This window comes from Cariama cristata, unplaced genomic scaffold, assembly GCF_000690535.1.
Source record: "Cariama cristata isolate BGI_N322 unplaced genomic scaffold, ASM69053v1 scaffold21928, whole genome shotgun sequence".
NCBI lineage: Eukaryota > Metazoa > Chordata > Aves > Cariamiformes > Cariamidae > Cariama > Cariama cristata.
Genome location: NW_009631927.1, coordinates 1,731 through 13,182, shown reverse-complemented (window position 1 = coordinate 13,182; position 11,452 = coordinate 1,731). Strand labels below are relative to the sequence as shown.

At 44.3% G+C, this 11,452-nt stretch overlaps 1 protein-coding gene across 1 annotated transcript; it reads left to right on the top strand.

Moving 5' to 3' along the window:
* The first annotated feature begins 702 nt into the window (after positions 1–702).
* Positions 703–5,189, top strand: SLC25A38 (solute carrier family 25, member 38). Its single transcript, XM_009706167.1, has 6 exons — positions 703–824; positions 1,466–1,550; positions 2,079–2,258; positions 2,718–2,886; positions 3,508–3,674; positions 5,067–5,189. The coding sequence occupies exons 1-6, from the start codon at positions 703–705 to the stop codon at positions 5,187–5,189; spliced, it is 846 nt and encodes a 281-aa protein (XP_009704469.1).
* Positions 5,190–11,452: the final 6,263 nt, after the last annotated feature.

Sequence of the window (11,452 nt, the reverse complement as noted above, 5' to 3'; positions counted from 1 at the left end):
CCCCTCCAGAAAACACCGTGCTGCAGAAATCTTCTCTGCCACGATTCTCCTCCGAGTGGCGCGGAAACTCGTTTTTCATTAACAAAACACCGTTATATGTTTTAAGAGACAAATCTCCGCTCTGCTGTGGCCCTATCACCTGAGAAGTGCTCGGAGGGGGCCAGGAAAACCAGGTCTTAGCGGAGCAGGCCCTGCTGTGCTTTGGGTGGGTTTGAGCCGGGTTTCAGTGGTGGGCAGTTTTAAGAGAGAGTCCCACGAGCGCATGTGGCAGTCGGGGACCTTGATGTGCAACGAGAAGGGAGGGCTGGAGGCACTGCCGGCAGAGTGCCAGGCAGAGGGGGATAGGGTTGGCGCTAAGGCACAGGCAGTTGGTGGGGTAGTGGGAAGGAGGCACCCATTTCCTTTAACGTGGCAAACGGCTGCTAATACATTTGATATCTGGAAAACTCTTTGCAACCACCAAATTGCAAGGAGGTTCTGGGACAATCTCCCAGGAAGGGCAGGGGGACCAAAAACCACAGTAAAACTTGATCAGGCTCTGAAAAGGTCTGAAAAAGTTTCAGGTGCCCTGAGCAGCAGTCTTTAGCGTCTGGAGTTGGCTTGCCTTCTATTCCTATAAAATGCAACATGCTAGCTGCTGTATTTCCTCTTGTGTCATTCTTAATTAAATGGCCATTTAAAGTCATCTTTTTCCTCTTCCAGATGCATCCAGTCTTAAAGGCCTTTGTGTGTGGTTCCATCAGTGGGACTTGCTCCACGCTCCTCTTCCAACCCCTCGACCTGCTGAAAACCCGCCTGCAAACTCTGCAGCCTGCTGTGAATGGGTGAGAGAGTGGGGATGTGTATGCATGGGGGTTGTGGGGGTGCTCCATCATAGGCTTCTGCCTGGGGCTTAGAGTTCGTGGTTGTAATTCAAATACTGAGAGTCCTTCTGACATAGGAGGTATGTTTTTATAGCATGGAGAAAGATTGATATTTTGCTCCAGAAGAGAGAAAATGGCTGCTCTTGTGAATGCTGATTTAATAACATGTAAACTCAGCATTTGTCTGTACTTATCTGAGAGACTGGTGTTTGCTGGAGTGGCTGCCATGCAGTTTCACAGGATGTCCTCTGCCTGAAAAATCCTGGGCGGTTGTCACATAACTTTTCCATGTGTGCAGCTGCTCGCATTTTCTAGGTGTAGTCAACCACGACTATGTGTGCTGCTGCTAACAAAGGGAGTGAGTGGCTAAAAATGCTAATGAGAGAGGCCTTTAATGTGTGTTACAAGTGGTCGGGAAGCAGAAGGTGATGGAGAAGCCCTGGCAAGAGTGACCAAGAAAAGCAGGCTGAGTTGAGAAAGAGCATCTCGGAGGTGCTGGGGTAATGCACAGAGATACGAGTGAAAGGGGGTGGCTGCAGAGTACATCTGCCAGAGAGCAGAAGCAGGTTGTCTCTGCAGTTCCTGTCTTGTCATCTTTTCAGGTCCAGTCGTGCTGGGATGGTAACGTTGCTCTTTAGGGTTGTTCGTACTGAGAGTCTTCTGGGGCTCTGGAAAGGTGTCTCTCCAGTAAGTGGCTGTTTTAACCCTGACTTCTAAAAATAAGTAGATAAATAAATCTGTTGTTTATTACTAACTATGGCTGCCTGGATTTAAATAACCAACTCTTATACAATTATGAATGAAACCATGTAATTTAGATTAAATCCTATTTTAAGGAGTTAATGTTGTGAATTCCAGTGATTTGGTCATGGCAGTCCCTGTGGTTTTGCAGTCCTGAGCAGCTGGACACTTGAATACTTTTGCAGATGTGGAGTGGCAACTGCACTAACTTCATTTTGTTTTGGAATATCTTGTTCTTAGAAAACTACTGTTGAGGAATGCATTAAATCCTGGCATCATTTGAATCAATTGACTCTCGATGCTGTAAATTATTTTTACCTTGTCTTCTTTCCTCAGCGTGTTAGCTTTAGTGATTTTTTTTTGTTTGTTTTCTACAAAACTTCCTGTCAAATTTAACAGTCTCTGAAATGTTCTGTAGTACATTTTGTCTTATGTATGCTTTTTCTTCTTCATCTGCTTATGTTTCTTCTGAAGTCCTTTGCAAGATGTATTCCTGGGGTTGGGATTTACTTCAGCACTTTGTACATGATGAAGCAAAAGTTTCTAGTGGACCGTTCACCCACAGCCCTGGAGTCTGTCTTTCTGGGTGCCACCGCACGTGCAGTTGCTGGGATTTGCATGTTGCCAGTGACTGTAGTGAAGACCCGATATGAGGTGAATATGACTTTCTAAATAGTTCCCTGCTAATGATGTCACACACCTTCCTCATGATGAAAAAGAAATTCTTCTGTCTGGAAAAGCTTGCTGCCAGTTGGGTATAGCCAGGGATGTAGTCCTGGTTGCATCCTAGTTCACACATTGTGCAGGAAATGCCACACACTGATATTTAGGCAAGAAGCGTAAGATGAAACAGAATTCACCCTGAGATTTTTAAGTTTCAGTTGTATACAACATTTGTGTAGCACCTTTCATATTTTACCTCCCTGAAGGATTGTTTCAAAGGCTGAGGTAGGTCAAACCCACTTTTTGCCTTGGGCTGTCCTCTGTGCTGCCATGTCAGGCATCATATTGAGCGCATACTACCATTTGTTTGGACACTGGCCTCAGAGTGTGTGTAGGGCTCCTTGGCCTATGCCTGGCACATAGATGACTGACCATTGTCTACCTTTGCAGAGTGGAAGATTTGGCTATGGGAGTGTGTATGGAGCTCTGAAGAATATCTATCAGACGGAAGGGGCTCGTGGCATGTTCAGTGGGCTCACCGCAACGCTGCTGCGGGATGCACCCTTCTCTGGCATCTACCTGATGTTCTACACGCAGACCAAAAAACTCACACCTCAGGGTAAGGCTGAACATTGGAGGCTGTAATGGAAAATGTTTCTCTTCTTGTATCTCTTGCCCTGCAGCTGTCTGCCTGCATGCTCTGCTTATTGCCCTCTACCTCAGTAGTTAAGTTAGTCTCTTGTAGGGCTTTACGTGGGACATCCACATTTTCCTGTGGAGAACTTGTAGACCTGTAGCTCAGGTCAGTGTAGAAGTGGAAATTGACTCTAAATTGATTGATTGTCTTTATGAAAACTGGTGCATAAGGTGGGTTAGTGAACAGTTGAAAGAGAGGATGTCTTCAGCTGTGCTTTCTGCTGCTGGTTGTCTTGTATACTGATCAGTTTCCACTAAACTGGGGCTTCTCTGATGTTAGAACTGGCTGCTGCAATGCTTGCACAATCTTTCCTTTTCTGAGTTCCTGTCAAATTCAGTTCCCCAGCAAGTGAGGCTTTTTTGTAGTGTTAACTTTTGACTACTAGCTACTTTTCTCCTTGAAAGGTTTCTCTACCCTGCATGGATTTTAACTTCTCTTAGACTGACGTTGATTTAAACATTCAGTAGGTTTTCACTTTGTCACACAGCATGAGCGTTCCTGGCCTGTTTTGTGTCTGAGTGCATGCCCTTTGCTCTGTTGCAGACCAGCTGGATCCAGTGCTCGTGCCCTTGCTGAATTTTGGCTGTGGGATCTTTGCGGGAATCTTGGCCTCGCTGGCAACACAGCCTGCTGATGTCATCAAAACACACATGCAGCTGTCGCCCCAAAAGTACCACAGGACAAGCCAGGCCATTGCCTTCATATACAAGGTGAGGTGAATCCCTTCTAATATGCACAATCACAGCCTCGCTTCTGATCTCCATGCCTGAAGTACAGCTGTGCTAAGAAAGTTGTTGCTTTTTAAAGGAGGTGAAGGAGTGTGATTTATGCTCTTGCAGTCAGGCTAATCAGTGTCAGCATTTTCAGAAGCTGAAGTGGGTCATGCTGTGGAAGACTGAGGCTGAATCTCTTATCACTGGTTTATGTGCAGTACTGGAAAGTACTCTGATGATCTGAAGGCAGTTGGAAGCTTCAATCCATTCCTTGCTTTTCCTTGTAATTAGAGGGGCCATTGTCCCTAGTCAGATGTGTTTCTTGCTCCTCTTGAATGGATTACAAGGCAGTGAACTTGCTTGCTGATTATTCTTGCTATTCCTCAGTCCTCTATGTGTTTTCACAAAGTTACAGATGATGGACAATTGGAGAGCATGCTCAGAGTACTGAAGCACAAAGGTTGGGATATTCCAGCAAGCATCTCTCCGCACAGACCTGCTTCATGTTTCAGGCTGATGAATGATTTCATTTCAGTTCTGTCTGTTACATATTGATTCTTACACTGGCCGTGATGGAAAGTGCTTAGCTTATTTCATCTTAATTTTATTTCAGCTTAGCTTAGTATGTAGGCTTCAAGGAGCTGTGCTTACAGCTGCTGCCGCCTCTGTTTTATCGGTGTAGACACATCTGTGATTACCACACTGTGGCAAAGGGTTTCTTTAGTATGTAGCATGAAATGCAGGTTTCGGATACAAAACAATTCTTTGCCCTTTGGACAGTGCAAGAGAAGTAAATGCCTAGATCTGTATCCCGGGAATGGGATGGAGATGTACTCAAAGCCCACCTTTCCCTTCCTGCCCTCAGAAGGGTGGACCTTGACAGGTTTGCTTTGTTTCCACATTGGTCTCTATTCCTAAACAGGAACCTCATTATTTATGCATAGATTTTTTGTGCATGGTACATTTTTCTCATGTCAGAATGTTTTGGGTATTTTTACTTCAGTACTTAGAAATCTCAGTTTTTACAGAACAGCTAAGTGACTTTTGTAAATACGAAGCTGTAAAACAAAGACAAGTTATTTTCCTGAAGTGTCTTGAAACTGTTACACTCTCGCCTTCTCTTTTTTGGGCTTGACTGTGGCTTTCCCCATCCATTGTCCCCATCCTGACATTCCCTTCTCCACTCACTGCTCTTCCTGCTTTCTTGGGTAGCCCTGCAATTGCACAGTGCTACAGATTCTCCCTAAACATTAAATGTTGTTTAAGCCTGGGTCTTTCAGAAAGCGATCTGAGTCTGAGCTGAAATATGCTCCATGTAATAAATTATGAGAAATTAAAACACTAGGGGCCCGTTGTGATGGATTGCTGTTTGTTTATCTCCTGTTGCAGGAATTTGGGTTGGCTGGCTTTTTCCGAGGTGGTGTGCCCCGGGCCCTCAGGCGGACTCTGATGGCAGCAATGGCATGGACAGTGTATGAACAGATGATGGAAAAAATGGGGTTGAAATCTTGACTGACTTGAGTAAGAAATGACCACCTTCAATCCTTCTCCTGCTTGCAGTGATCAGCTGGCACTAGGAAGTTCCCAGTTCCACAGAGGAGTAAGCCTTGCTCAGCCAGGAGGAAGAAAGCCCTTCTGAGACAGGGGATTAGGCCTTTTGGCAAGTAGAGCAAAGAGGATCAGGTCTTTGCGTGGTTTGATCAATGCATTCCAGAAGGACTGCGCTTGCAGACTGCCACAGGAAGTGGCAGTGTTTCCACAGCCTGGTAACTATGCCAAGAGAAAAGCCCCTCTTAAAAATAGCTGTGTATACACCACCTTTATGCAATGAGACATTGCTGAGCAAAAGTGTTTGAGAAGAAAACAGTGATTGCAGAACCTGCCAGCCTGTTCCTTGTTGGTCTGGCCAGTAAGGCCACAATGAGGCACCGTCTGATGTAGATCCTCCTTCCTCATATGCTTTGTCTGACAGAGGAACATTGGAGACCATGGTCAGAGACTGAATGTGTCTCTTAATGCTCATACCACAGGAGTGGGTGGAAGAGAAATGAAGTGCTGAAGGGAAGCTAGGAATGCAGTCTCTGTCATCACTTTTGTACTGTGCATCATAGCAGAGTAGGTAACTGGAACCTCCTTGCTGTGTCACGTGTTATGTAACTGAGCATCTTGACACTCTTGAAATGTGCTTCTGCCTCTACAGGACTGTTTGCACAGGAATTAAGAAGCATAAGGCACTTTAGAATTGATTGCTACCAAAGTTCTACTTGTTCTCCGAAAAACGTTTTTCCTGCTGGTCTGACTATTATCAGGAACACTCAAGTATTTTTTTTTTTTTAATCCAGTCGTACTAGAGACTGACTTGCTTGCTATTACTCATTTCTTAATCCCTGATCAACACCCTCAGTGCGAGCTGGTCCTTAAATGTAGCTTTTAGGGTCATAGCTCATAATGCATAAATGTATAATGGAAACAGGTACAGATACTGACATTGAAGATTTCCCTTAGCTGCTGCTGACTGCATGTGGAGTATCTTTGGCTTTGGAAAGAAAAGGCTGCTCTTTTCTGTAAGCTTTCTCCAGAGTTTGAGAGCTATGAGTGCTTGGTAGGGAACTTTAATTCTCTCTGGGCTCCACATAGACCCTTCACAGTTTCCTAGCTGATCCATTTTCTGTTAGCAGGTAGTCCATATTTCAGTATTCCTCAGTTTAGACTTAGAGACAAATACACTTTTTTTCGTCCACTGTGCCTTCTTCCTCATTCCTGTTCTGTTACACAGACCTCATAGAGCCTGTGCTGCCCAATCCTGGGTACAGCCTGCTCCCCCCTTCACTTGTGCCTCTGTGCCGGCTGGCTGGGTTGGGACTGTTGCAGCTCTGCTGGTATTGCCACAAAGCTGGGCATGAAAGTGTGCATCCTATTCTGTAGTGTGCCTTGCAGAAAACATAGCTTTGGCTTTTATTTTCTTAAATATCTAGGGATATTACAATTCACTTTAGAAACAGAGCAGATGTCTCTAAATAGGAAGACATGACACTGTAGCTGTACGAACTACCAGTACTACCTAAATTTTACTTTGTTCATAAAATTTAGAGTGCAATTTGCATAATCACTGCCTGCCCTGGCAACCTCCTGAGCACAAGAGTAGAGGGGACGTGAGTTGTAAAAGATGTTCTTTACCAGATTCCAACTCCAAGAAGATTTGATGACTGAGGTGAAAGTTAAGTCTGAGTCAAGTGTAAGGGGACAGGCTGGAGGCTTGAAAGGTGCTGCCTGTTTTTAGCCTCAGCCTGTCTACGAGGGGAGACTGGCACTTGACAGTGTAGGAGTCTCCAAGAATGGTGGTGGAGGGTCCTGTGTGCACATGTCCACATGTTAATAATAGAGCACTGCATCAAATCATTCCACATTGTGACTGACAAGCTATCAGATTCCCCCTGCTGCTTCTCCATGTCAGGCATGTGGGCACATAGTTTGCCAAATGCTAAATACAAAGAAGTGTTCGTTTCTTTTCCTGTCCCTCCTACCCTTAGTGACCTGAACTCGTGAGAGTGCATAAACCAGTAGTAACTGCACATCCTGCTGTTTGTTATCCTGACTACTACTGGCACAGAGAGCTGGAGAACAAAGTCTAGGATTGCTGACCTCGTGGAGCGAGGTGGCAGTTACATGAGTTACCTCATTTGTCTTTTATTCCCCTATGTGTGGGATCAAACCAACATTGCACTGGAAGCCTGAGTTTATTTAGTCCTTTCTTAATCTGGTGTGTGCGTTGGATCTGTTGATCATCCTGGGCTGTGGCAGTCAAGGGCTAGTGTATGGTGTTGGCTGCAAGGTGCTTCACAAATATTTTAGTTCCTGACTTAGCAATGGCAAAGCAGTGTGCAACTTGTGCAGACAGAAACTTAGGCTCTTAAAAATGAGGCAAGCAAGCAAAGAATGCCAGATGGTAAATCTTGAATTAAGTAGAGTCGTCATCAGAAGCCCGAAATGCTCGAACGCTTCAGGGGCTTTTATGTCCTGCCTGGTCAAGTAACAAAGGAAGAACTACATAATTTATTCTGGTGTGCCGGTGTTTTAAAGTTTTTAAAGTCTACCAATTTTTTTTATTTTTTTTTTTAATGTGGATTCAGGTCTAAAGCAGTGTTAGCTTTTCCTTTGGGAAAGTTCTTCCTCTCCTCTTACTTTGGGGAGAAAGAAGAGGCTCTTTCTTTTTGCAGTAGTGAAAAAGTATATGCATTTGACTTGTGAATTAGCCTGGGCTCATTTGAGTTTAAGAAATACAGAATCTAAACTGCGCTGTTTCATCAACCCTTGGTGCTGCAAATCCAAAAACTTCTCTACATGTGAGCTGGGGAGAGTGAGTTTTGCAGTGCAAGTTTGTTGTTTGTTTTTCTTTCTTTCTTTTGTCAGTTCTGTCATATACTGGGAAAGGAAAAGCCTGAAGTTCTGTTTCACTGTCTTCTGAAAGCTGTATCACATAGGCAGGCACAAGACTATTTCTCATCTCTGATCCTTACCATCCTTTACTCTTTTCCGCTCTTCAGTAAATCCCTTTAGAAACTGAATGTTTTTGAAGTTACTTCTTGATAGCAAGTCAAGAAAAACAAGTGTGTGGACTTGAAGGTTAGATATATTACCCTTGAGGTTGTATGCTTCTAATTAACAACAAATGGTCAAGCACCTACCTGAATCATACCAGCAATTCAACACTAACAATCCTACCAGATAGTAGTTTCCAAAGGTGTCTTAGCTTGGATTCCAGAGAAGGTGGTGTTATCCCGTCTATATATTGCAGTATCACAGTCGGATCTCTCTCAGAATGACTTCTGTTGCTGGTGATACACTCAGTGAATGTGCATTGTCTCTGCTTGCCCCTGCAGCTGTGTTGTAAGAACGCAACTGGTTAACATGTTGAGGCAGTCAGTATTTGAGTTGTAAGGACACAACAGAACTAGTCTAATTATTTATGTTATTTATGTTTTAGAAGGCTCACATTTCCATTCTTCCTGTGCTGATGATTTTTTTTTTCTTCTTGCACTGTTTAAACAGAACTGGAGCTTTGGAACATTGCATAGGTTTGAGTATTGTGAGTGTTTGTCTCTATATAAAATATTTATTTGAGAAGGTGTATTATATGTTTCTATTAAAAACTGGTTGCCAAAATGAACCGTATCATCTCTTCAGTGTTTCTTTAAAAAACCAAACCCCAAACCAGTCAAACCCACAAGGATGTGCTGAAATAGAGGCTTAAGAAAGCAAAAGAAGTTTCCCAAGAGCACAGGACTATTGGATGGGTTCAGAGCACATACAAGGTAATGTGTAGTCTCTTTTTCTATGGGGTATAATATACATAGGCTGTGCTGGTACAACCCAAATCAGCTTTACTTAAATGGAAAAAATACACAGCAATGGGGAATCTTGTCTTTTTCGCAGCTTCCTCTGCCTCCCTGCTGTATGTAAAGACTGATGGAAATTGAATTTCCATACTAGCTGGTGAAATATGCACCTTTAGGACAGTGAAGTTTTGAGCACTCTAGGGAGAGACTGTTTTTAATCTCCTGCCAGCCAGGTCTTTGCTACTTAGGCAGTCTGATCTCAGCAGGGGACCAGAAATTATGCCTGGGACATAATCCTCTTGCAAGACACAGTGCAAGGTGACGCTGGATTGCTGGAATCTCCTTTTGCTGTCACAGTATGGTCCTGGGCTTCAGCAGCAAGTGGGCTGTGCTAAGCAAAACATTGATGTTGTTGATACCGAGATGTACATGTTCCAGATGTGAAGATCCCAAACCTCTTCTCTTTTCAGACATTGCCTAGATGATACTTTATTAAATGGGACAACTTTCACAGAGAGTTATTGGTGCGTAACAGACTTACCAGACAGTCCTGGTGTGCAGCCTTGTGCCAGCTGGACCTGAACAATTGTGCAGGTACCTGATACCAAGTTAGGCTGGCGATAATGCCTGCTCTTACACACAGGGCTCCCCAGAGCTCTCCTGCTCCCCTGGAGAACCGCCTCTGGTGTAGAGGGTGTTCCTGCTCTTGCTGCTGACGGCTGCCCCAGCTGTGAGAGGAGAGAGCAGAAAAGCTCCCTAGCTCTCTTGGGTAGTGCAGGGTGGTAAAGATAGAAAAAGAACACTTTAAAGGCACTGTCCTTGTAATAAAACATTGAATTATGGATCTGCCTTTCACCTAAAAAAACAGGCAAATGCTTTGCTTTCTTTTTTAATTATTATTTTTAATGTATTATGTGCCATGCATAACCACTGACACCAGAACTGAGCAGAAAGTGTTCCTCATCTCACACACACATGTATATATGTGTACTTTTACAAACTCAACGTGGAGATCTTGAATATGCTTATCCCTTCTGGCATTGCTTCTGGTTTCAAAGTATCAAGCTGATTTTCCACATTGCGCTGCATCTTAATTCCAATTTTATCACTATAAAATGCTTTGGGAGATTTTATCATAATGCATTAAGGAATTCTAGTAAAAATGACCAAAAAAACCAGTAAAAGGCTAAAATGAGACCTCCACGACTTCTGTAACAGGTGTTGGGCAATTCTATCTTTGTAAAACTAGAAATAAGAAGGGAATAGCTTTGCTGAAGTATGTTTTCCGAAAACATGAAAGAAATAATAAGAAACCTTTGAAATGCAAGCTGAAATGGAATTTACAAAGAAGCGCAGTATTGTGCAGCTTCACTGAAGGTGGATTGATCTCCATGGGTTCCTCTTTGTCTTCTGGAGGGCCCAGCTCCAGAGGTGCCACACCATCTCTTGGAGGACACCCACTGGCACATTTGGTGAGGAAGATGCTGCCCAAACATCTTTCTGCCTAAGCCTCTTCCCAAAACACACCATTGAATCTGTTCATCACAGGACCCGTTCTGGCAGCAGAGAACACCTCTGCTGCTGTCTTCCACCACTGGCGGGGTCCTGATACAGTCCCTTACTCGGAGGCTTCTCCTGGCAAGGGCTGCTGCTCTCCCCCACAGCCTGGGCCGGCTGTCAGGGAGATGCTCTTTCTGGGGTTTTGTGACCACCCCGGGAACCTGCTCAGGGTTCTCAATGCACCACCCAAAGACTGGCAATAATTTCATGATGCTTCTCTCTGCACTTGCCTGCCCCAGGTCTCCATGGTGCTGCAGGAGGACCAGGAGCCGACAGCCCCTTTCTGTGGGTTTGTTCCCACCTGCCATTTTGTTTGCTACAGAGAAAGACTGTTCCTTGCACCCAGGGACTGCCCTCAGCCTTCCCTCGTGCGCTCTGGGCTCCATCCTAGAAACCGTATGCAAGGCTTGCTCCAGGATGTCACTGTCTTGCTGGTACTGGCTGAAGAGTCAAAAACAGTCCAAAAGAGAACGGCCCCAGCTACGGCCCTGTCCGCCTGAGTTACTGAATAACTCTGCTCCCCGTGTGTGCTGTTCCCCACAATTGTAGGCTAGTCTGTGATGAGGATGGCAGAGGCTGTCAACTCAGGGGACTCTTCCATGCTAAACCCGCGTTTCACTGATTGCCATTGGTGACAGACAATAGTTTGTACAAAAGAAGTAGGAACATCTCTGTCCTTCACATTCAGGCTGTTTATGTTTAATACCAGCTTCAATATCTTTGTAATCATATGAGGTGACTAAACTGTAAGAGGTTTCTGTCAGATAAGGAATATTTTGAATCTAACTCAATTTTTAAAAAGCAATGTCTGCCACGCTCTGCGTATAATTGTGTAACAAAGTTCAGTGCGAATAGCAACAAGAGAGACATGGTCTAAAA